This window comes from Cervus canadensis, chromosome 4 (assembly GCF_019320065.1).
Source record: "Cervus canadensis isolate Bull #8, Minnesota chromosome 4, ASM1932006v1, whole genome shotgun sequence".
In the NCBI taxonomy this organism is placed as follows: Eukaryota; Metazoa; Chordata; class Mammalia; order Artiodactyla; family Cervidae; genus Cervus; species Cervus canadensis.
The window spans coordinates 57,204,674-57,230,653 of NC_057389.1; the positions used below are offsets into that span (position 1 = coordinate 57,204,674).

Genomic DNA, 25,980 nt, shown 5'->3' on the forward strand with positions numbered 1-25,980 from the left:
CCTCCTTTTTCTATTTTTGAAAATTAATTTATTTATTGGCTGAGCTGGGTCTTTGCTGTGCGTGGGCTTTCTCTGATTGTGATGAATGGAGGCTACTCTCTTGTTGCATAGCATAGACGCTAACCTGCAAGCGTCAGTAGTTGGGGCTCGTGGGCTCAATAGTTGTGGCACACAGGCTTAGTTGCTCCGCAGCAGGTGGGATCTTCTGGGGCCAGGGACCGAATCTGTGTCCCTTGCATTGGCAGGTGGATTCTTTTTCTTTTTTTTTTGGCAGGTGGATTCTTAACCACTGGACCACCAGATAAGTCCATGATTTCTTTTTCAGATTAGAGGACATGCAAAGTTCTGAGAGGAGAAGTGACTGTCCCCAAACCATTCCAGGCCTTTTGAATTCTTTCTCCAGGTCCTTCCTGTAAAAACTGGCTGACACACAAACGTAGCTGGGGTGAGGCTCACAGGTATGATGAAAACTTGGAGTTGCCCCATGAATGGGCTACGACTGATGTGAGGGTGAGAAGGCGGAAGGACAGAGCGTGTGAATCGAGAGGCAGGCTGAGACAGGAGAGCAGGGTGTGAACCTGGCAGAGGTAGGGGGAAGGGGGTGACTTGGCTGTGTGTCAGGAAGTGTTTCCCTCCACCCTCCCCTGGGGAGAGCCCTGACCCTGAGGTGGTTTTGCTGTGGGAAGCAGGTTGTCAGGCAGCTGTTGAGGGAGAACAAAGGTGTGGCCTGGGTGGTGACTGTCTACTGAGGTCCTGGGCCCGATACTGATCACCCAAAGGAACAATCCCACAGTGGCACTTGGCCAAATAGGTGATAGGTAAGCTTCCTCCTAAAACCAGCCCAACCACACATGAAGCCTCAGACCTGTGGGGAAGGGAGAGAAAAGAAGTCTCTAAAGAAATGAAATGGTCAATGTAGAATGCTTAGTAATAATAATGATAATAATATGGCACACTTACTAGAACATGTCTGGCATGGTACTGACTGCTCTATATGTGTTCCCTTGATCAATCTTCAAGAAGCTCTCTATAAAGTAGGCATTATTATTTTTGTTATTCCCATTTGAGAGACGTGGAAACTGAGACTCAGTGAGATTAAACATCTTGTCCAAGGTCACACAGTAAGAAGCCAAGTCAGGATTCCAGCTTAGGTCTATCGTGATTCCAGGGCCCTGTGGAAACCTAAACCTGGGGAGAGTTGCTAGGGGCAAGTTAAGAAGGCAGAGCCCCATGGACTCCTGCAGAATTATGGATGGGGAGGGAGAGTGGAACAGGCTGTGTATAAATAGCAGGCCTGTTTTTATCCCTACACATGGGCTGAAGCAGGCAAGCAGCTCTATCTGGCACAATTTGAGGGCTCTGAATGCCAACCCAGCCTGTGTCATACAACTCCCGCCCCAGCATGTCCCTGGGAGCTGAAATGCCTACTGAGAGAGTCATTTCTTTGGGTCAGGGCATTGACTCCAGAGGATTTCTGTAAAAATACATAGATTGGAAGACAAACACATCAATCTCCTGGCACCTGTTGAAGGTGGCAACCTAGGCCAGCCAGCTGGGTCCTGTGGGAGGGGGCTCAGCTTTTCTGTTGAAGAAGATGGCGTTCAAAAACAAAGAAAAGTATGAGGTTGGTTTCACAGCCTGTGATTCTTCAATCCCAGAAGCCTGGGAATTATAATCCACAGTTCAAAAATCCTAATGGAGACTATGTCATCTGGGACAAAGATGGAGAGAAGCCACTCCAGTGGATGGAAGAATACTAACTTCCTTTGCTTTTGCGGGATTGATACCAGATGCCTGCAGCTGCAGCTCTGGAAACCTTAGGCTTACGAGACTTGCTGGCATTCATGTGTTTAATTTTTAAATGATAAACGAATTAATTATTTTTTACTCCTTGATTTGTGGGTAGGCAAAGAAGCAGGTTTCTGAAACTCAGAAGACATGGGCGGAGATCTCTGGTTTACAGCACGGATAACCGGAGGGACCAGGCCTGGAAGAGAAGAAAGAACGAGGGGTGTCCAAGGGCGAAGCGCAGCTCAGCGGTCACAAGGCTGCAGCGGCGGACCAGCATTTGGGGAAAGGTAGGAACTGGCCCCCGCCACCTGCCGGTCAGCAGCCCTACCCACAGTCAGGCCGCGGCTGCCCTGGCCTAGTCCCAAAATATGTGAGCGCCGCCCCTTTCTCCCGCCCCCTTTCCCCGCCGCGCCCGCGGGGTCGGGGGCTGCGCGGTTGGCGCCTGGAGCCCGGCCGGCATCCCAGAGCGGGAGGGGGGAGAGGGCCGCGGGGGGCGGGGCGGAGCCTCGGCGCCTCCCGGAGCCTTATTCCAGGCTGCACGCCGAGGAGCGCTCAGTCGACCCAGGGAGCTGCGCGCGGCAAGCAGCTGGCTCTCTCTTGCTTGAGGCACTAGGGCTCGGGCGGTCGGACAGACGGAGTGAATAGAGAGACGCCCAGCGGCCGCGAGCTCCGCGCAAATCCCAGGCAAGCTTGCATCCAGAGGCCGGCAGCCGACCGTGCCCGCCGGGATCTCCAGCGCTTCTCCAGCCCGGCTCCCGTGCCAGCGTCCGGTGGCCGCCGCCCCCCAGAGTGATTGCTGCCTCGCCGCCTCCGCCGAGTCCGGGACCATGAAGCTGCTGCCGTCGGTAGTGCTGAAGCTCTTTCTTGCTGCAGGTAAGCGGGCTGCCGCCGCTCCCGGAGGTCTAGGGGGATGGGGACTCTGCTGGGGGTACGGGGGAAGATCGCTACAGCGTCCCCGGCGCGGGCCACTTGGTGGGGCCCGTGCTCCCTGGCTGGCGGGCGCCGGCCGCGGTGCATGGCGACGGGGGTCTGGGCTGGGGGTCTGAGGCGGCCTCGCCCCTTACCCGCAGTGCTTTCGGCGTTGGTGACTGGCGAGAGCCTGGAGCGGCTTCGGAGAGGCCTGGCTGCTGGAACCAGCAATCTGGATTCCCCTACTCAATCTACGGACCAGCTGCTGCCCGCGGGAGGCGGCCAAGGCCGGGAAGTCCTGGACTTAGAAGAGGCAAACCTGGACCTTTTCAGAGGTGGGTGTGGGGGCAGCCCATCCTCGGACCCTGGTGGTCAGTTGAAGTATCATAGGATCTGGTGTTTATGCCGATTGGGCACACCTGTGGTTTGGGGCTTTTCAAGAGAGGACTTCAAGGAAAAGCCTCTTGGCCGGACAAGCTCCCTCGGGGATCCTAGAACGTAGGTCTTGTTGTCTTTCTTGCCCTCGGGTCTCACATGCCACTTTGCTGCCCTTCTGCATACTTGGGGGCAAATTGAGACAGGCAAGGTGCTTGGGTTTTGTGTGTTCTTCTCTGAGGTAACCTGGGTGACAGGAACAAGGACTGGTTGAGATGCTTTCCCTAGAGTTTCTATGTAAAAATGTGCACAAGACCTAATTTCCACATTAATTGACTATTATGTGTAAAATCACAGATGTGGAGATGCTAGGCACATACCAGGTGTTGCAGGATTGGTCTCCTGCATCCACCTGTCTCCAGGCTGGGGAAACAGTGGGGCATGAGGAACACTTGGTCCTGCCAGATGAGGCCAGCACCTCTTGGGGAGGCTGTGAATGGCAAGCACTGAGACCCTAGAGAGCTGTTTTGATACGCTGGGTGTCCACAAATCCTTCACAAGCCTGGATACTTCCTGACCACTTTGAGACCCCCCTGAGAGGGGCTCCAGGGGAGGAAGGGCCAGGTGGGATCCTTCAACCTGCAAAGGTGCTGTGGCCAAGTACATACAAGCACAGGGCAGAGTCCAGAGCCTCCAGTATCGCCTGCTTCCCTGCCCCCAGTCACCTGCAGAGATTCTTGAGGGTGGAGCAGGGACTGAGCCCTGGAGCCCCGGAATGACTATATTTGGTTGGAAAGATACCCACCTGTTCTAGCTCCGCCTGCTTCTCTGCCACTCTTCTTCCTTACCCAGGGATTCCCTTAGATGCTGTCCACTCCAAAGCTGAGGCTGGGCTTTCACCTTCCATCCTCTCACAGTAGCCCTCCGGGGCGGTGCGGGGTGGGGGTGGGGGGTCACCCCTGGCCTGAACAACCTGGATTCTCCTGGTCCTCTCCTAGGCAGGGCAGAGCTGGGCTGTGACTCACTCCCCACCCACACAGCTCCTCATACCTCGCAGACCTGACTCACTGCTCCCTTTCCTCGGCAGGAGCCCGGCTGTCACCCTGTCACTCTCTCCCTCCCTTTTCTGATTGGCTTGGTTCTCCTGCCTCAGTTTCACCACAACTGTAGTCACTAATTTCCTCTGAGCAACTGCCTCTTCTGAGTTCTGAAGGGTCCTGGGTCTGCACTGTAGGAACAGGGGACTGTGGGACTATTGTCTCTTCTCTTTTCTTGGGTTTGCTGGGCAAAGACTATTTTTCAAGTCTAGGGATCCTGTCACCTGAAATAAGTAACTGTTACCATTTAGTAAGTGTCTCCTGTGTTCTAGTCACTTAACATGTTATTATGAATTAATTAGTCCTGTTGCAACCCTCTGAAATAGGAACGCCTGTTCACTTTTTACCGAGAACCCTAGGGTTCAGAGAGATTAAGGGACTTGCCCAGGATCACATGAAATTCGAGCACCATTCTGCTGACTTCAGAGCCCATTCATTGTCTCTTCCTGGCTCAGCATCCCAGGTGCTCTGGGCTTGTCTGGTGGAGAACACTGCTGGGGTGTATGAGGCACTTTAGTATGTTGGGGAAGCGCACTGGATATGGAGTCCAGAGACCACACTTCAGATCCCAAACCTGCATGACCTTGGTCAAGTCACTGCCTTTTGGGACCTCAGGTTTTTCCTCTGAAAATGGAAAGCCATATTTTGAAGTCAATTCTACTTTCAGAATCCTAGGCCTCCAGTCTAATAATGTATGATGCTCACCCTTCTGCCAGACATGTGGCCATAGCCATAGACAGGAGGCACCTTTTCTTCTGCTGGGACAGGGGAGGGAAGACTGGCGTCAGACCCCTGGGCTGATGGGCATAGCCCAAGGTCAGTCCCCGCTGGATGTCTGTGTGAGATTGTTTTTCCCCTTTGAAGCATGGAAAGAATGGAGAGAGCCATCATTGTTCTAGTTCCTTTTGATAGTTCTTTGCTCTCCGTTTTTCTACCTCTTGGGCACCCCATCCTAGAAAGCAATAAACGGGACATCTGGGGATAAATGTAAATGGGCCTTCGAGAAGTAGTGAGCTGCAAAGAGCACTGAGCAGGGTAGATATTTTGCTTGATGTCAAAAAAGCAAGGCTCTTTGAAATTAGCACAATATTATAAATCAATTATAGATCAATAAAAATATTTTTAAAAATTAAAATCTAAAAAAATTTTAAAAAGTTAAGAAGCAAGTGTCTGACCAGGGATGGGCTGCTTGCTGTCCCTGAGCCGGGTTCTGGTCTGGGCTTATGGTACCCTGGTGCTAAAGGGTACCCCAGAGGGTACCGCCTGGGCATAGGCATTATTATTATTTTAGGAACCTCTTTCCTCTAAAATACCCTCCAAGTGCCTTCTCCAGAAGCAGTTTTTATCTCTGACACTGTCTTCCTGCAAGTGGGTCACTGAGTGCAACATCAGGAAATGAGGCTGATTTAAGGCCAAAATAGAACCGAGTGGGTGTGGGGGAGTAGGAGATGAGGATAGACAGTGGGGTGGGGGTGAGGTCGGTAGAATTGCCCAATCAGCTACAGTTACTCAACAGAAGCTAGCATTCTTAGAATGAAGTTCTTAAAATGAGGTTGTGAAATGCCTTTGTTGGGACCCCCCCACCAGCCTCTACTTCCTCTACCACCTTTGGGTGGTCTGCCCAGATTCTGGTCTGCCCAGATTAGGTAGAATCAAAGTGTCCTTCCAAACACTGTGCTGTTCTGATTTTTTTTTTTCCCTTGAGGGAGTCAAAGACTTAACAGGGTACTTTTCTACTGCAGCTGCTTTCTCCTCCAAGCCACAAGCTCTGGCCACACCGAGCAAGGAGGAGCGTGGGAAAAGAAAGAAGAAAGGCAAGGGGTTAGGGAAAAAGAGGAACCCATGTCTTCGGAGATACAAGGACTTCTGCATCCATGGAGAGTGCAAATATGTGAAGGAGCTCCGGGTTCCAACCTGCATGTAAGTGTCCCTTCCCTGGGGCTGTTATCAGCTCACTCTGTCAGCCTAGTGGTTGTTTTTCCGTTATCACTGTTCCTTGAATTCATAAATCCACTCAGTTTCTTCTCACTCTCTGGGAGGAAGTTGGGAGGAGGGGAAATATTTTTAGTCAGCGGAAGGGGCTCCCCCCAACATAGGATGCAATTTCCTGTGGCGTGGGTTTGTGACGCTCTTTCATCTTTGGGGGCATTTCCTGCTTGCTCAGAAATGAGCATGTGACTAGGAGAGCTGACACCTGAAGGCAGGTTCTTCATCTCTGCCGCATGCCCTGCTCCAGATGGGAGAAGCGAGTAGGAAACATGGCAGAGTGGGGCTCCTGGGTGCAGTGCAGCTCCCGTGGCCTTCTTTGCCAAGTCCTGCAGGCAGGTACGAGGTGCCTTTGGACGTGTGCTGTGCAGGTGTGCGCAGACAAATGTGCATGTGAGTGAGCAGATGTGGGTTAATTGTAAGGCATGGCAAGATTGTACAGAAAGCAATCATTGTGGGAGCAGGGAGAAACCCTTCTTTCTCACCCCAGCAAGGGCCAGGATGTGGGGGACGTGGTGGGTATTGACCTTTGGCCGTGGGGGTGGGAGAACACTTCCTTTGTGCAGGATTAACGGAAAATAGAACCCGTCTCAGTAGGCATCAGCCCCCGGTTAGACGGCACCACCCCTTCCCTGGGCAGGGGTGTGGGTGGAGGGGCCATGGGTTCCCCAGCTACCCTGCTAGGCTGAGCCCAGCGAACGGCTGCCTTGGCAGTCCCTCAGGGATGACGACACTGCCATGCTCTGTGGCAGGCATAATGTCGCCACTGTGCCCGAGACCCACACCCACATCAGGCTGCAGTCATGCCCTCTCTTCTGTTGGGCTTGAGTTTCTGTGGGGAGGCAGCCTCTGTGACCTGGGAGACTCTGGACAGATCAGGAAACTACTGTGTGCACACTGCCTCCCAACGTGGCAGGAAGGCTTGGCTGCCTGGCACTTCTGCTGTGATTGGTACAGATCCTTCGATTTTTTTTAAAGCTTCCTTTTGCCATCTGATCTCATATAGCAGAGTTGCCCTGTGTTTGGCAGTAGGATCCATCACCCTCTTCCATGTCCACAGTCACTTGTGGGTCCTCTCCTTTAATATCTGTATCGGGAACTTGGTATTGGATGGGGGTGCTTAAGAGTAACCTAAACAGTCCCCATATTATTCTTCCAGAGGTCTGGGGACAGGGCAGGGAATGTTTGTCTTAAATTTGTAAAATGGCCTCATTAACACAGGGTGGAGGCAGTGACTCTGAGGGTTGTCAAGATGGATTGAGGCCAGGAATCTGTCTGGGCTGAACTGGCCAGGGCACTGGTGGATGGACTTCCATTGCTCAGCTGAGAACCCTTGTAAGGATGCTCTCCTGGAGAGCTGGGCTCGACCCACCACCTAAGCCCAAAGGACCTAGGTAATGGTGTCCAGAGCCAAGGTGCCCCTAGGGATGGTGATGAAGACTGTGATGATGCCTTCTCTCCTTTTTCCTGGAGCTTAACAGTTTACACTTAATATGAATTGAGCCCAACAGGTATATGTTGAGCACTCACTTGGTGCCAGTTATTCTAGGGGATGGGAAAATATAGCCTTGTATTCTCAAAAACACTCTGCTGGGTAGGCAGGGCTTGCTGTCTCTACTTGAAAGATAAGGAAACTGGAGCCCGGAAGTAGGAAATGATTTGGTTTGAGATCAGCAGCTAAATAAAGTGGGTGGAAATAGGACAGGCACTCAGGTGCCTGACTTCCAGTCCAACATGCTTTTCATGCCCCCAGGCTGCACTAGGTGTTGGCTTGCTTCCTTCTTCCCCGTCTGTTCTTACAGAGTTGGAGCACAGTTTTTATAGAGTGCAGTTATTATACTAGAGGTCTCTTAAGGCTTTTACTAGTTGAAGAGCATGTTGAAATCTGACATGACGACTTTATGTCTGCTTCCGAGGCAGATTTTCAAGGGGCTGGATTCTGGGTCTCGTTTTTCTGCCTCCTGCCTCCAGCCCTTGGTACTCAGGGCAGCAGGCAGCAAGAAGACACAGAGCTCCTGGTTTGGGAGAATGTGACATCTGGGCACCTAAATCTGGGGCCCTTTGTGGCTCCTTCTAGCCTCCAGACCCAGCAACCGCCAGCCAGGGTGTGTCCAGGCTGCCGTGGTGAGCTTGAGGCTGGCCGGCTTCCTAAACCAGCCCTCCGCAGCCATCATCCACAGGAAAATCCTTTTGTGTCACCAGCCAAAAGTTACCCTCAAAGAGCAGTTTCCTGGGGCTCCTGACGAGCTGCTGACCCAGAAATTGACTGCAAATTTCCTGTGGCTGGAGGAAGCGTAGGGGCAGTTAGCCTGAGGAGGACTCAGGGCTGAAAGAGGGCTCTACTTGGCCTCACTGCCAAGATGCCAAGAAGCAATAGTGAGCCCCCTTCCCCTTGACTCTGTCTGACTCTGGTACCCCTTTCCTAAGGATATGGGCAGTATCCTCTGGAATCTGATTAACTCCCACACAAGTGGGATTTGGCCTTTTATTCAGTGCTTTTATCTATATTATCTCATTTGATCTTCACAAAGCTCTAGTGAGGTAGGCACTTATTATTCCTGTCTTTCACATGAGAAAATCAAAGCTTGGAAACGTGACCTTCCCTTGCTCCAGATCACCTGGCTAGAAATAGTAGCAGAGCCAGTCTGGAACTCATATATGCGGAGTCGCCTCTGCCAAATGGTGCCCCTCCACCTCCTGGGATAGGCATGGAGAAATCCAACTTGGAAGATGTCTGTGGACTCTAGAGGGTTCTGTTATAATACACCTTCTGAAATGGGCCACAGACATGGGTAGGAGGAGCACGTCCCGATTTGATGGGTCGCCGCTCTGGGCAAGAGACACGATCTTGTCACCACCCTGGGATGCTTGGAATGCCCCTTCTCTGGGGGAGCCAGGAGTTGTCTACAAAGGGAGGGGGAGGTGGGTAATATTAGGATGTTTACATTATTATCCTTTTTGACTCAGGGTGGCAGAGGGGGTGGAGGGATTATGTAACTGAATTGCGGGACTCTGAGGCCAAGCTTTATTTCTATCATCTGAGTAAGTACCTGTGGGGTTTGAATGATGGGCTTGAAGTGAAAAACAGACTCAACTTCAGCTCCCCTCCCCCCAGGAAAGCACAGTCTCTGAAGTCAGCCAGATTGCTGAGTTGAATCCTGACCCTACTCGACCACTCACATGCTGTGTAGTCTTGAGCAGGCTGTCTAACAGAAATTCAACCTCAGTCCCTTCATCTTTAAAATGGAGATAGTAACTCCTACTTCAGAGGGATATTTTTAAGAAGAAATGATTCTTGTAAAGCCATTAGCACAGTACTTGGCTCCTAGTAAACCTGTAATGTGTGCTATTACTTATTATTTATTTATCATTCAAGATACTAATAATTGAGAAATCAGAGTCAGGCAACCCCCAGAATCCTTCAAGCCCATCAGATGTGTGTTTCCTTGGGGTAACCAACACTGTTCAGAATGGAAAGAATTACCAATTTGTAATTTGGCCCTTCTGCTCTCTAGTTTTGAAACATTTGGCAAATTGTTTACTCTCTTCTGACCTTAATCTTAGTCTTTCAATATGTAAAAGAGGCTATCCCTGCCTACCAGGGTGTTGTCTTAGTTAAGCTAGTTGATAAGAATAGTGTCTTGTAAACTGTAAAGTGTGGTGCACAGGTGATGTTCCAGGGATGCTCCTGAGAGCATCCTGTATGTCCTGGCAGGAATAGGGGTCATTGTCTTGCCCACCTGGGTTGATGGGACAGTTGTGTGGAGAGGCTGGGCAAGGAACTGTGTGTTGTGCTGTGGGCCTGACCTGCCTTTATCTTGCAATGAGATGGTTCTCCGGAACGTGCAGGAGGTGGGAGAGGAAGAGGTGCTGGGCAGGATGGCAGGGGCAGCCCAGCCCCTGGGTCTGCATAGGTCTGTTCCTTGGAACTTGCCTGCTACCTCTCCACAGGAAAAAGGGATGCTTTGCTGTGAGGAACCAGGTGCCTCACCTTCTCCCGAGAGGATGAGCAGTTCAGAACAAAGGGCTCCCAACTTCTTGGTGCTTCCTTTTGCAGCAAATGGCCTAAAGGCCATGGGCAGACAGTGCCACCACATCCCTGACTAGGCATTCGTGGACGCGAGTGAGCAGCACACTGAACTCACCATCAGACAGTCTGCATCTGTGTTTCTGCCCTGCTGTGTGACCATGGGGAAAATTGCTCTGCCTTTCTGTGACATGGGCTTCTACCTACACCAAAGGATCCGTGGGATGCTCAGATAAAGAAAGGGACGTGAATGTGCCTGATCAACTGTGGGCATTTCTCAGTCTTCCCAAGAGCCTCTTAGAAGAGGCTGTTGCCTATGATTTCTTTCTTTTTCTTTTTGGCCATGCCCTGTGGCAAGGATCCTAGTTCCCTGACCAGGGATCAAATCTGCGTCCCCTGCCTTGGAAGCACAGAGTCTTAACCACTGGACTGCCAGGGAAGCCCCTGATTTATTTCTTGAGTGAAAAAAGCCGAGGGGGTTGTTTCTGATGTTCTAAAATGCACTGGCAGGACAGCTGGGCAAGAAGATGTTTTTCTTGCTTTGTTTGCTTTGTCTTGGGATGATAGCTGGATGTTCAGAGGCCAAAGGCCAGAATTCAGCTTTCAAGCTGGGCCTTGCACCCAGGGCGAGCTGCGAGTTAAATGAAGGAAACTTGAGAAAAACGACTCCTGGCAAAGGAACAAGGCCTATTAATAGGCTGGGCAGTGGCAGAGAGGGACTGGCTGCTGGGAGCCTCGGTGGGGAAGGCTGGGTTTATTTCTGGGTCAGAGTGATGAGGGGCCTCACTAGAGGCAGTGATACTGAATCCCCTCAGTTCAACCCACCAGCTCTTGTGCCTAAGTCCTCTGAACTGACTGAAACAACATCTTTACACACACGTAGTTAATCATCCACACGTGGAACATATCTAGCGAAAACCTGCAGTCCTTTCTTTTTCCCTGCCTGGAGCAGGAATCTGGGGCCAGAAAACCAAAGGGGATAAAGAAGGGGAGGGCTTGGAGTGAAGGAGGAAGGCCACAGAGCCTTTAGAGGGGCTTCCAAAGAGCCTTGTACTAGAGAAGAATAGAGGAGCAACAGGGATCACAGAAACAGAGAGGCCGAAGCTGTGAGGAGTGGGATTTGGCTTATGTAGGCAGCCCATCACCAGGATTGAAGCCAGATCACTAACTTCATCTCTGCTTTGTTCTGTTTTGGACCAGCTGCCACCCGGGTTATCACGGAGAGAGGTGCCATGGGCTGAGCCTCCCGGTGAAAAATCGCTTATACACGTACGATCACACAACCATCCTGGTTGTGGTGGCTGTGGTGCTGTCGTCCGTCTGTCTGCTGGTCATCATGGGGCTTCTCATGTTTTGGTGAGTGTTACAGGCTGTTTCTGCCAATCACTTCTGTTTCTTCCTCTTTAGGGTCTTTTATCTGATGGTCACATGAGCCCTCCAAACCTCCAACCCCACCCCCTACTCCCCCTACCCTCAGCCAAATCCTGGGCTAAGAGCCTGACTGACGTTTCTGGGTACGGGCTCTCCAAGAGCCTGGCTTCTTTGGTATGACATATGTCCAGTGTCTAGAGCCCAGGGCCAAAATCGCCAGGTCATAGGAGGTCCTGTTCTGCTAGCAGGCTCTGCAACCCTCCCATGAAGCCACATCTTCACACAGTTCTTTTTCCTGACTCTATTTTCTGTTGGCATCAGTATGTGATTTGGTCATCAGAGCATGGGTGGTGCTATTGGTATATTTTTCTAAATCTGAGGCTTCTGGACCTCAGGCCACACTTCTGATCCTGCTTCTGTTCTAGATCAGAGGGACCTACTAAGTGCTCTGTGCCAATTTATAAGCAGTGCAGCTCATCTGTTGTGAGACCTGGATCTAGTTACCTGTCTTTCTAAAAGTTGTAATCTTGCAGGGATTGTAATCTCTGTTCCCCTACCTCATAAAGTTGTTGTGAGGATTGTATAAATGAGATGAAAACTCTTAGCAAATTGTGGCCTGCTATTAGAGACAGGCATCCTTTGGATATGGGCATTTGGACCTTTGGCCAGAGATCTGTGGACCCACCATGTCCTCTGGGTTTTTCCAAGTGTGAAGAGAATCACTGGGCCAGAATCTTTTAGGAGGCCAGCTCTGGGACCCGCACCTGTTACAGCAGGCAGAGCTTGCTCACAAAACTTACCTTCCTCAGGTACCACAGGAGAGGAGGTTATGATGTGGAAAATGAAGAGAAAGTGAAGTTGGGCATGACTACATCCCACTGAGAGGAACCTGCGCTCAAGGTAATGGTCCATCCTTTGCCCCATGGTACCATCACCACCTTTCCTGGACCTAGGAAGAGATCCAGGCGTGCTGGATTCTTCTTTCTAGGCATTCTTCTCTTGACCTAGGAGTTAGGAGGCAGGCTACCATAGAGTCAGGGACCCATTGCAGAATTGTTTTCAAGAAGGTTGTCAGTGCTGTATCTCTACTTAGGGTGAAAGTTGCCAGAGAGATACCCAAGAGAGATGCCTGAGAAGACAGCTTCTCCCATCCTCTACTCCTCTCCTTCCCATCCCTTCCCAGAAGATCTTTCCACTTCTTTTTGTTGTTGTTGTCATTTGTTTTTAGATTTTCCGCTTCTTTTTTTTTTTTTTTGATTTTCCACTTCTTAAAGCTGGACCTAGGAGACTCTTAAGACCTCTTAAGCTATGTTCAGCTTTAAATACCTTCTTCTTGTACTTTAGGCATCAGCTGGGGACTGCTACCTCTGAGAAGATACAAGCTGATCACAGATTCTACAGAGGGGAAGGACTTCACAACTAGCCATGAAGATTCCTTCATCCCCAGTTGCCATCTAGATTGGGCCTCCCATAATTGCTTTGCCAAAATACCAGAGCTTTCAAGTGCCAAACAGAATATGTCCAGTGGGATCTGGGTCAGAAGAAAGCAAAAGTGAGGGACCTTTGTGTCCTCCTGATTCTCCTGCACCAAGCCCTACTTACCCCCATATGTTTGTTTGAACACTTCTCTTCTGGATTAAAAATGCCAGTTAAATTCCATATGCTCCAGGATCTCTGACTGAAAAAACAGAAGGAGAGGAAGAAAGAAAGATTTGGGGACTGGAAGAAAGTAACAAAGATCAAGAAGCCATGTACTCAAGTCGCCACCAAGGGATCTGCCATTTGGACCCTCCAGCGCTGGATTTGATGGGTTAACTGTGAAATACCATAGACCTGAGAACTCTGAATTTTGGGACTTCTACCCAGATGGAAAAATAACAACTATTTTTGTTTGTTTGTTTGTTTGTAAAATGCCTCTTAAATTATATATTTATTTTATTCTATGTATGTTAATTTATTTAGTTTTTAACAATCTAACAATAATTTTTCAAGTGCCTAGACTGTTACTTTGGCAATTTCCTGACCTTCCACCCCACATCCCCCACCATCTGGCTCAATATTAGACTCTTCTGCTGCAAACATGAGATGGCTCTGTGACCCATCTGTAGTCATCCATTGTCTGTCCACATTTCTGAAGATCTTCCATGATCAGAGTGCCACAGGGGGAGTTTTGTATGGTCAGGATGTAGGAATTAACTTTGTCAGATCCACTCTATGAGTTGGACTGCAGTCTTGCCTAGGCGATTGTGTCTACCGTTTGTGTCTGAAAGCCCGCGGTGCTGATGTCAAGATGTAACAGATATCAGTGTTATCCTGTGTCCTCTCCCTGCCCGATCCCAGAAGAGGTTGGGCTTCCATGCCTCCAGCTTTCCTGGCCCCTCACTCTCTGTGGGCCCAGGTCCGCAGAGTGGGAACTCACTGTCCCTTGTGTCAAGACATTTCTCTTACTCCTGCCATTCTTCTGGTGCTACTCCATGCAGGGGTCAATGCAGCAGAGGATAACCTAGAGAAGGTATTCGCAAAGAAAAAGGCTGAGGAGGAACAGGAAACATTGGAGCTGACTGTTCTTAGTAATTGATAACCTACCAATTGCTATAGAGAAGGATGGAGGTGAGGAGGGCTTTTGTGTAAACACACCCACCTCACCCAAACTACAAAGGTGTGCTGTCATGTTCCCTTCTGGAAGTTTCTGGTGCCATTACTGAACTGTTACAAACCTGTATTTCCAAACCTGTATTTCTGAAACTGTATTTCCAAACTTGGTTCATATTTATACTTTGCAATTCAAATAAAGATAACCCTTACTCTGTAGCCTTCTGTCTGCTTGTTTTAACTGGGAAGTGGTTTAATGTAGGTCTTTTCTAAGCCCTGACCCTCTGCTGGGCTCTGCACCAGGTCTGTTTATGTATACTATCTCAGTATCCCCAACAACCCTGTGTAGGAGCTACTGTTGTCCCATTTTTCCAAAATCAGAAACTGAGGCTTGGAAAGTCTATGTAACTTGCCTGAGGATACCTAGTTGGTAAGTGACAGAGCTGCAACTCTTAATCTGACTTTTATTATTTGTCTTAAAACTTATATGATAGCATATCTGAGGCAAGAGAGAACAGACCTTTCACAAAGGAAAGGTTGTAACCAAGAAAGACATCTACCCATTCAGTCAGCAGACCTTGGCCTCAGGGCCTGACTCTACTATGCTGTTTGTGCAAGCAGGCATTGCTTCTGGTGGAAACAGGCATATTTGACTCCCCTCTCATGCTCTACATTCCATCTATCATCTATCAGTCAATCTTGTCAGACCTACCTTTTGGATATATGCTGAGTACAGCCACTTCTTATCACTGCCGCCATCATTTCTCACCCAGCCTTTCTTTTTTTTTAACTTTTGACTTTGTCTCACCACTTGTGGGGATCTTAGTTCCCTGACCAGGAGTTGAACCTGTGCCCTCAGCAGTGAAAGTGTGGAATCCTAACTATTGAACCACCAGGGAATTCTCTCACCCAGACTCTTGTGATGTCTCCTTTCTTCCTCCTTACTCCCATACAGCCCATTTCCAACATAAAACTCAGTGATCATTTAAAACATAATCCAGATCTTGTTTGCCTTGCAGGCCTTTCCCGACCACCCTGTTACACAATAGCACATTCCAGCCCACTCTTGCTCTCCTTGTTATTCTGCCTTATTTTTCTCCACTGCCCTCATGACCACTAACATATTCTTATTTGTTTTTGTCTATCTCTTCCTACTAGAATGCTAGCTCCATGAAGATTGGAGTGTGGACCTTGCTCCAATCCCAAATTGTAAAACAGTGTAACTGAGTTGTAGACGCACAATATTTGTTATGTGGATAAGTGAATACAAGAGATGACTGAAATCCAGTCCAAGGCCAGCAAGTGGACAGATATGGGATGCAGTACTACCCTGGAAGTGTGACTGGGTTTAAAGAAAGGTCTTTGTTGGGGAGGATAGATGGGGATGACAGGGTGAATGGAATTTGGGGCAGGTCATGGTGACCTGGATAGACTGGAGGCAGAGATCCATTGGGAGGCCATGGAACAAGAGCTAATGCATGCCCCCTCCTCATCCTCTTCTTCTTAGAGAGTTGTGACACTGTGATGTTTCTCCAGGAGCCCACACAGAGACCTTATATCTCTTTGAATATCCAGAACTGAACACATGCACACCTGTAACCAAGCACTTCAAGGGATATACACAAGACAAATGAGCATGTATGCTCATCAAAAGGTATGTACAAGAGTGATCTTAGCATTATTTACAATAACTGAAAACTGGAAACTGCCCCATTACTCATCAGTATTTGATGATGAATAAATACATTGTGGTATAGCTATACAATGAAATATTAAATAGCAATATGAATGAATCTCATAACATACTGTATTTTTGCCTGGAAAATCCCAAGGACAGAGGAGCCTGGTGGGCCACGATCCATGGGGTCGCAGAGAGTCAGAGATAACTGAGCACACAGCACAACATACTGCTGAATCAAAGAAACCAGACACAAAAGGATATATACATTCTGTGTGATCCCATTTATTTAAAAATTTAAAACTAATATATAGGTAAAGGAATCAGGAAAAGAATTGCTATTAGGATCTGTAATGACTGGAAGGGGACAGATAGTGATACTTCTGGTGTTCTGATAATGTTATATTCCAAGATTTAGGTACTGACTACCTAGGTGCCCCTCACTTTGAGAAAATTTATTGAGTGTGATTTGTGCAATTTTTTATAGGTACTAAACTTCAAAGATTCTTCTTTCTTTATTTTTTCCTTTTTTTTTTTCGTTTAAACTTCAAAGATTCTTAAAACTTGGGTAGGGGACTCTTTTGCTGTTTGCATTATGCAAAGCTCTGTAAAATACCAATGTATTACTGTAGTAGTCAGGAAAATGGTACAGATGCCAGAAGTAACTGGAGTATGAGTTACTTTGAACTCTTCATGGGGGGCTCCTTTTCCTGCTTCCAAGCTTCAAGCCTCTAGTCCTCACACTGGGCTGGGCTCTTCTGAGCACAGCTAATGTTTCCTGTGGGCTCTGGGCTTCCTGCCTTTCAGCTGCTCTCTCCTCCTGCCCCTGCTACTGATGAAAAGCTCTCCTCCGCATCCTCAGAGGAGGTTCCCTGGGCATCTACTTGGCTGATACAGTGACTCTGGAGCCTCTGAACCATCAGCCACTTTTCAAGATTGGCCAGCAGAAGAGATTGGGCCCTCATGAGTACTGAGAAGCATCTACCTCTTGTCTATGAATTTCCCTTTCAGCAGCCTTGGAGAGACTTTATTTTATGATGTTCATAGTCATTGTTATCAGGTTAACAAAGATTTAACAGTCATAGAGCGCTCACTGAACAGGGTCCGCTGGGTCAGGAGAGAAGTGCTCTGACTCTCCTGTGGTGTAGTTGCTTAAGTTGAGGGGTAAAGTTAGACTGTTAACCTAATCCTTTAACCACTAACTACCTTCCCAAATGAGTTCTTGCAGTCGTATTTATCTTCTCTTCCTCCCAAATCCAAAATCAATATAGTGAAGAAATCCCATCAGAGGAATCTGAGAGAGCAATTCCTCAGAGTTTCTTCTCCTGTCCCAAGGTGCCTTATTAGGGTGCCAGGGGATGAGCAGAGTACAGCTTAATACACACTTGAGCCTGAGCCTAGGCTTCACTGTTTCATGCATGATACCTGGCCTCTCTGAACCTTCCTCCCTACCTATAAACTAGACATACTGAAAATACCCACCTGGAAGAGTTTCAGAAATGATACATGTGAGTAAAGTGCCTCACTCAGGGCCAGCCAAATGTTAGATGCTCAGTAAATGTTGATTATCGTCAGCAACCTGTCTAAGAAGCTAATTAGTGACACATGCAGGATTGAAACCCAGGCTTCTGATTTGCAGACCACAGTTCTTTTTCTTAGAAACAAGCAATACTTTTCAATTGTCTTACATTTTGCCATCAGTTTTGGTTTTTAACAAATATATGTGGATTTAAGAAGCCATGGAACAGCAACTCAATCCAAACATATCACTTCAGCTTGGCTGGCCTGAAATTTTTCCCTTTGTCAGCGGTGCCTGAAATTCAAGCTTCCTGTTTGAGAATGCTGATACTCCTGGGAATAGCCATGTGTTAAGAGGCTAACATTCTTAGTTGACATAATTCATTTTAGCTTCATTCATTCAAAGAATATTTGTAGAGGCCTCTCTATCAACTTCCAATGAAATCCATGCTCTGAAGAAGAGGGGGGGCATTTTGATGGAGTTGTGGGAAGCAGGGGAGGGAGAAGAAGTTGTCTTGCAGCAAGTACATTCATTTACTCATTCAAAAAAATTGACCGGGCACTTATAATGTGCCAAGTACTATGCTTGTTTCTGGAGAACAGTGAACAGAGTGACACATGGATCAACAATACATGTGTAAATAAAGAAATAGAATAATTTCAGAAATACACACACAAGTGTGATCTGCTAGAGAGTCAGTGGGGTAGAATTAATTTATATAGGTGGCTCAAAAATGGTCTCTCTGAGGAGATAACATCTGAACTGGGACAAGACAAGATCAGGCATGCAAAGAATAAGCTTAGTATGTGTGTGTGTGACAAAAAAGAACACCTGAGCTGCAGCATAGGCATCAGAGACTTAAGAAGGAGGTAAGGACCAGGTCATGCTGGGGTCTTGTAGGCTGTGGTGAACAATCTGGAAGCCAGTGGAGTATTTTGAGCAGAGGAGTGATATGATTTGACGTACGTTTAACACATATGACTTTGATATACAGAGAAGGAGTCTTAGGGGACAAAAGTTAGGAGAACTTTGGAGTCATTCAGGCAAGACATGATGGTGGCTAGGATTAGGGTGGGAGCAGAGAAGGTGGTCAGATACAGATACAGGTACAGATACAGGTCAGATACAGGATACATATTGGAGGAACCACCTGTAAGATAGGCTGATGGATCAAAGGTGGGCACTATGGGGAGAGAAGAATCAAGGTTGATTTCTTGGATTTTAGCCTGAGAAACTGGCCACATAATGGTTCTGTTCATCAGGATGGGAAGGAATGGGGGAGCATGTTCACAGGGGCCACAGAAATCAAGAATTCTTTCATGGACATATTAAGTCCAAATGGGGTAAAGAAAGGCACTACAAGTGAGAGTGATGGGCAGGAAAAGGATGCAAGGAGGAGAAAAATGGAACCAAAAGGATAAATAAGAAGGACTTGAAGATAGAAAAAGGAAAAAGAAAAAGACACCTGACATATGGTATTTCACAACTCTCTGTTAGAGGATCTTATTTAATCGTTATAGGGCCCGGGGGAGATGGGTAGTATTATTATCTCCAGTTTAATGGAAGAAGGCCCTGAAACTCAGAGGAATGAAGGCTACTACTACCTCATGCAATTTGGTGTGTGCTGCCTAGTCCAGCAGGGCCCAGGCTCCTCATTGACCTCGAGCTTCTAACTTGACCCTTGTTCTCCAAACAGAGAAGAAGGCTCTGTGTTTTCCTCCTTGCTGTGGTGAGGTGCCCAAGCTGAGACAGGCCTCTGGGAACAGGACACCAGGCAGTGTCATTCCTGGAAAAAAGGAAAAGGCTAAACTTGTCTGAGAGCAGGAGAGGGAAGTTAGAATTGCCCCTTCCATGGTTGGTTTCCGGAGTGTCAGGCCACCACCATGTTAATGTAACTTGGAGGTTGTTGTGGTTTGGATTTTCTTTTTGAATTTTTAAAACTGCACATTTTTTCTTGATTGCCCGTTGACTGATGGAGAAGAAAACGGGACCTCTTAGCTCACTGCCACCCACACAGCTGTAAAGGAAACCAGCCCTCTTGCTCTTCAGAGAACATCCCCCCTCCCTTCTTTCTTCCCTCCCAGCATCTTGGCCATTACTAAACAACAGGGCATCTAAGGAAAAGGGCTCCTTTCAGGGCTGGAGTGCTGTAGTTAGTGGCTCATAGTCTGTGTGGGAGGCTTCCCCAAAGATGTATGATGTGGGTGTAGCAACCAGACAGACGGGAGGAATTAAGTCACCCTTTTCCCCAACCTTCATTTCCTTGTAACCTAGAAGTCATTAAGTTGGTTTCCCTATGGTGAGACTAATTTAATTTTTGTTGTCCTCTAGATTTCGATAGCAGGCATGCTTCACTGAGAGTGTGAAAAAAGGAAGAAGCTACCAGCTTGTTCTTCCTTATGCCATTTGTGCCTGGGTTAAGCCTGGTTATGTATACCACACTCTCACCCAAGACTCTCTAGGAAGGCTTGATTTCTTTCTATTTCTTCCGTGGTACTGAGTGGATCAGTGGCCCTGTGCTTGGTAAGAAGGGTCTGATCAGGTCCATTTGCAGGGAAGTGTGCTCTTCTGGCTGCAACTCCAGACCCCAAGATTCAAGGTGTGAGAAGCCTGATCCAAGTTCCACCCTGGAGGTACAAACACCCTTTCCTAGTCTGGACACCTAGAGAAAGTCCACCAGTCCCAGTTGTGTTTGTGACTCCTCCTCTGTGCTTTCACAGCACCTGGGTCTGGACAATGCAAGGAGAATTGGTCCTCTTCTCATAGAAGCTTTGGTTTTCCTCTCCCATGGCTTCCATTGCACTGTGGATGGTCATGGTTTGCTCATCTGTTCTTCCCACTGTGAGCTCGTGGAGCTCATGGAGAGTGTTCTTTTGCAGCTCTCTCTGCCTGTGCCTGACAAGTTCCTAGCTCATCAGAGGCTCTCACTAAATGTTTGATTCATGCATGAACGGACAATTGAATAAATGAATGAATGCAAGAATAAAGAAATGAGTGAAAAGAGGGTAGAGGTTAAGAATTCAGGCTCTGCATTAGACAAAGCTGGGTCCATGGGATTTTCCAGGCAAGAACACTGGAGTGGGTTGCCATTTCTTCCTTCAGGGGATCTTCCCAACCTAGGGATTGCGGCTCCTGCATTGCAGGTGGATTCTTTACCGCTGAGCCATCCGGGAAGTCCTCAAATCCTGACCAGGCCAATTTCTGGCTGTATAATAATCTTAGACAAGTTATTTGACCTCTCAAAGCTTTACTTTTTAAAAATTCTTTTCTGTTATGGTTTATCATAGGATATTGAATATAGTTCTCTGTGCTATCCAGTAGGACCTTGTTGTTTATCAATTCTATATAAAAGCTTAGCTTTATTAACCCCAATTTCCCACTCCATCCCTCCCCCAACCCGCGCCCCTTTGGCAACCACCAGTCTTTTCTCTATGTCTGTGATTCTGTTTCCGTTTCATAGATAGGTTCGTTTGTGTTATATTTTAGGTTCAAGTTATGAGTGATATCATATGTTATCTTTCTCTTTCTGACTAATTTCATTTGGTATGATAATCTCTAGCTGTATACAGCTTCACTTTTCCTATTAGGATTTTTGTGAGGATTATGGTGCATGTAAAGCATTTATCATAATACCCAGTGTGAAGGACATACTCAATCCAGGATAGCTATTGACAAGCTCTGACTTCTAGCCCTCTGCTGCTTTTTACCATTGTGGATCTTGTTGGCAGTCTCCTTGCCAGACTCAAGGCTGTGCCTGCAGGGCTGACCCAGCGGGTACAAGTCGAAGTCAGGCTATGGATGTGCATACAGCACTGGGCTTTCCTGAGAGGGGGAAACTCTGATAGGGGCCTGCCTGGCGCCGGGCACAACAGGTCAGCGGCTATCCCCATTATCTCAGGCCTTCTCTATGGGCAGGCGTCCTCAGAAAAAGCAGGAACAGGGCTTCTTTTAAGGTGTCTGGATGACAGCCACATCAACTATGTGACCTTTTCCTAGGAAGCCTGGTTTCCATGGTGAGCAAGGCCTTGTGTTCTTTCTCAAGCTACGGTCTGTGACTTGTGGCCCTTTCTGGAATGTGGTGGCAGTGGCCCCATCAACTGGGTGGGGACATCTGTCCAGGGGCTTCCCCTTCAATATCTCCAGGGTGTGCAAGGGCAGAGATAGCCCCCCCAGCCTCTCCAGTGTCGGATTTGCCTTGAAGCCCTGACATTACTTCCCCACCCCATGCGTGCACACTTACTGGCTCCTGGCCAACTGGCTGCCAGACTAGGCAGAAAGAAGGGGACTCTTTCTATGATCCCCCATCTTAGGCAGAGGCCCTGACCTCCTCTACCTCATTCTGGCAGCCTGGGCCGGGAGAGGGCCGGCCTCCCTGGCCTTGGCAGAGTATGTGTTTGGGCCCAGGCTCTGCAGCTGCCAGAACAGGAGCTGAATGCCCAGTGCATCTGCCAAAGCTTGCTAACTTCTTTCTTCTCTCTCAGAGCTATGCAAACGGAGGCCGCTGAGGAATGTGGTGGCAGCGAACCTCCCCGCCACCGCCTCCCTCCCGCTGTGGCCTGTGCTCCCCCAACCCCCCAGGCTGGAGTCACATCAGAAAAATGCAGTGGAAGAAAGAAATCCCCCAGTGTGTCATGACATTACATTTCCGCCTGGTGCTCAGAAACAAGAAAAGTGGGGTGAGGGGAGGTGGAGGTGGTGAGGTCATAGTTGGATCCCTGTGACTGCCTCACCTCTCTGTTCCCTGGGGCAGATCACCTGCTCCCTTGGAGCTCTGTTTCCTCGTTAAGAAATCAGAGCACATCACCGCTGACTCAGATCACAGAGAAGCTCTGAGAATTAACTGCCGTCATGAAAGAGCACTGATATTCCTAAGAGGCTGCTGAGAGAGGCCATACTGCAACTTTTAGGTGATAGTTACTGATCTAGTTTACTGAGAGCATGTGTTCATTTACCATCACACAGTGATTCCTATTGTGTTCTAGAAGTTAAAAACACAAGAGTAAACAGGACTCAGGCTCTGCCGTCTAGGAATTTGCACTCTAACAGGAAAGATAGACAATTAAACAAGTCACACTAATCAACTGTCAAGAGACTTGTGATGGGCAGTAGGAAGTGCCAGGTGGGTGAGCCTGCTCCGGGGGTCAAGGAGGCCACCTCTTGAGGAAGTGAAATTCAAGCTGAGTCCTAAAAGATGACCAGATGTGGCCCAGGGGAAGAGAGGGGTTAAACTTATTCTAAGCAGAGGAACAGTCAGTGGGGGGAGGGAGGATGATGTGAATGAAGAACTGAGTTTGCTGTGACGGGAGTGTAGACAGCTGGGCTGGGGTCAGCAGAGGGGCAAGGAGGTGGAGGGAGGCTGGCTCAGATCATGAAGGACCTTCAAGACACTGCCAAGGAGTTTGTACTGGATCCTCAGGGTGATGTGGAGAAGGCAATGGCAACCCACTCCAGTACTCTTGCCTGGAAAATCCCATGGACAGAGGAGCCTGTGGGCTACAGTCCATGGGGTCGCAAAGAGTTGGACACGACTGAGCGACTTCACCTTCACCTCAGGGTTGTGGGGAGCCAGCACAGGGTATAAAGTAAGTGTGGTACCCCAATGTTCAGAGCAGCACTCTTCACAGTAGCCAAGACATAGTAACAACCTAAATGTCCATCAACAGATGAATGGACGAAGAAGATTCACAGACATAAAAAACTTATGGTTACCAAAGGGGAATAGGGGTGTGGGAGGGATAAATTAGAAGTTTGGGATTAACATATACATACTACTATATATAAAATATAAATAGATAAACAACAAGGACCTGTTGTGTAGCTCAGGGAACTACATTCAATATCTTATAACCTCCTATAATGGAAAAGAATCTGAAAAAGGTTTTCTATAACCACTTTGCTATATACCTGAAACAATGTAAATCAACTATACTTCAATTAAAATTTGATTAATTAAAAATAGCAAATGTGGGCAGGGGATGCTGTGATTGGATCTGTTTTTGAGTAGATGACTCAGGCTATAGTATGGAGAGCGGACTAGAAGGGTAGTGATGGTAGAATAGTGAGACTGTCTAATGGTGGCTATTGTAGTAACCAGATGTATCTGATGGTGGTAGCAGTGGAGAAGAAGAGAAGTACATGAATGCAAGAGATGTTTATGAGGCATGTGGAGGATGAGAGAAAGGGAAAGAGTCAAGGAAAACTCTGAGTTTTAGGCTTATATGCCTGGATGGACTGTGGTGCCATCCACTGAGATGGACCATACTGGAGAAGGAGAAGCTGGTTGGGGATAAAGAGAGCAAGCCCAGTTTTGACCACATTTGATATTCCACCCTATTAGTAGGGTGTCTGGTGCTTAGTTGTTAGAGCTGAGTTTGGAGCCCAGGAGAGGCTCTGGGCTGGAGAGTTATCATCATCCTGGACAGAATAAGGGACTATATAATTAAGATAATGCTAGCAGCTCTTAACAGGTAAATGCCCAGCTCAGTGGTCCATCACAGTGGTTTATTTCTCAGATCAAGCCTCAAATGGGTGTTATTAGGGCTTCCCTGGTGGTCCAGTGGTTAAGACACCATACTTCCACTGCAAGGGGCACAGGTTTGATCTGTGGTTGGGTAACTAAGATTCTGAATGCCACACAGCACAGCCAAAAAAAGAGAAAAGAAAAAAAAATAGGGTGTTCTTAATAAATGGGAAGCTCTTCTCCAAATATTAGTTCAGGGACCTAAGTCCTTTCATCTTGTATCTCTGCCATCTTTTTTTTTTTAATTTTTATCTTTTTTCTGTTTTTTTTTTTCTTCTGCCATCTTTAATACATGACTCGACTTCCGAAGTCACTGTGATGTAGAAAGAGCATGAAGGATCGTGCATGGGAGTTTCTATCACTTCTGTCCACATCCCACTGACAAAAGCTCATCATGTGGTCACATTTAACTATAAGAGAAGTGGGAAAGCATAGTCTAGGTGGGTGTCTATGAGAAAGAGGAAATGGGTTTGGCAACCAGCTAGCCAGTGCCTGGCACAGGAAAGCACAAGAACAGATAAGATCATTTGGCAAGTCTGGGGCTTGTGCCCATTCATTTATCCCTATTTTTTACATGCCTACACTGGCCCAGGGCAGACAGAAGTGAAGGTAAGCCACTTCTTCCCCTCCCCAGGCTCATGTTCTTGGAGACCAGCTGGAGAGGGTAGACTCCAAGCCATTTTGATCCCTCTTGTAAGTTCAACAGATCTTCAGGGTGAAATGATCCTGCAGTAGTGAGGCACATTGATTCTGACACTGGCCACCCTTGCCTCTTCCCAGAGGCTGGCTGCCACTCACCCTCACTTCACATTCCTTCACCTCAACAAGCATTTATTGAGTATCCATTGTATGGGGGTATACAATGTCCAGTTCTGCAAATGTAGCAATGAGCAGAGCAGGCTTTTTTGTTCTCTCTCAGTAGAATGTTAGTGTCATGAGTAGGGTCTGCGGCTTATCTTGCCTCCCACTGTATCCTCAGGCTCCCAAACAAGACCTAGCACAGAGTAGGAATTCTAGAAATGATTGTCAAATACATAGATGGTTGAATAAGGCCCTTTGGGAATTTACATATGTAATGAGTCCTAGGAAAGGAGTAGGACAGGTTTCTATGGGGTGGCCCACAACAGTGACCTATTCTGGTTCAGGAGGTCAAGAGAGCTCTTCCTGGAAAATAAATTTTTAAGCTTAAAATAAGTGGGTGACAGGCAGATGGAAGAATGTGCAAAAGCCTGGCGTCAAAAGGCTGTGTGGAAGAACGAAGGAAGTTCAGTGTGGCTGGACCTTGGAGGGGAGGATGGAGGAAGTGCTGCAAGATGAGACAGTGGGCAGGCGAGGACCAGACTGTATTTGGCCTTGTGTGCGTGCTCAGTCACGTCCAACTCTTTGCAACCCCGTGGACTGTAGCCTGTCAGGCTCCTCTGTCCATGGAAATTTCCCAGGCAAGAATACTGGAGTGGGTTGCCATTCCTACTCCAGGGGATCTTCCTGACCCAGGATCAAATCCGCATCTCTTATGTCTCCTGCATTGGCTGGCAGATTCTTTACCGCTGAGTCACCTAGAAAGCCCCACATATAGCCTTGAGGAACCTCTTAAGTCTCTGTATTCCGTCCTGAGCATGCATCACTCAGCAGCATCTCTGACATGCAACCGTTATATTTCAAGTCATTGTCCAAAGTGGGCAGTTTTTACCTCACTAGTGATTTGCACAGTCACTGTCTCAGTCATGTTTGAACGGGGGTCTGAATGAAAGTTCCTATCTGCTTGCCCTACTTCCTACACAGAGAGAGCTTCTCTTCTTTTCAGCAAAACAGACACCTAGACTCTTCTTCTTGCTGAAAGGATGTTGAGAATTGAACAATCGCCTTGATGTGCTCAGAGCTTTTACGGAAGACCTCATTTAATTATCACAACAACCCTGGAAGGTTGGCATGACCATCCCCATTTTATAGATGAGGAAACTGAGTCCCAAAAGGAATGAGAATCTCCAGGAAGGCTTAAGTAAAGTGCATCTCCCTAAACTAGAGATGTTGAAGTAAAAGCTGGTCTTTATCAGCAAAATAATAACTCTGAGCTGCTCTGACAGGCTGAGAACAGAATTGCAAAGGAACCAACAG

At 47.9% G+C, this 25,980-nt stretch overlaps 1 protein-coding gene across 1 annotated transcript; it reads left to right on the top strand.

Moving 5' to 3' along the window:
• The first annotated feature begins 1,454 nt into the window (after positions 1 to 1,454).
• HBEGF (heparin binding EGF like growth factor) lies at positions 1,455 to 14,367 on the top strand. The gene is made up of 8 exons (XM_043465321.1): positions 1,455 to 1,624; positions 1,907 to 2,078; positions 2,405 to 2,664; positions 2,862 to 3,035; positions 5,915 to 6,092; positions 11,386 to 11,541; positions 12,366 to 12,456; positions 12,901 to 14,367. Exons 3-7 carry the CDS (start codon positions 2,619 to 2,621, stop codon positions 12,436 to 12,438), a joined length of 627 nt encoding a protein of 208 aa, XP_043321256.1. The 5' UTR covers positions 1,455 to 1,624; positions 1,907 to 2,078; positions 2,405 to 2,618; the 3' UTR covers positions 12,439 to 12,456; positions 12,901 to 14,367.
• Positions 14,368 to 25,980: the final 11,613 nt, after the last annotated feature.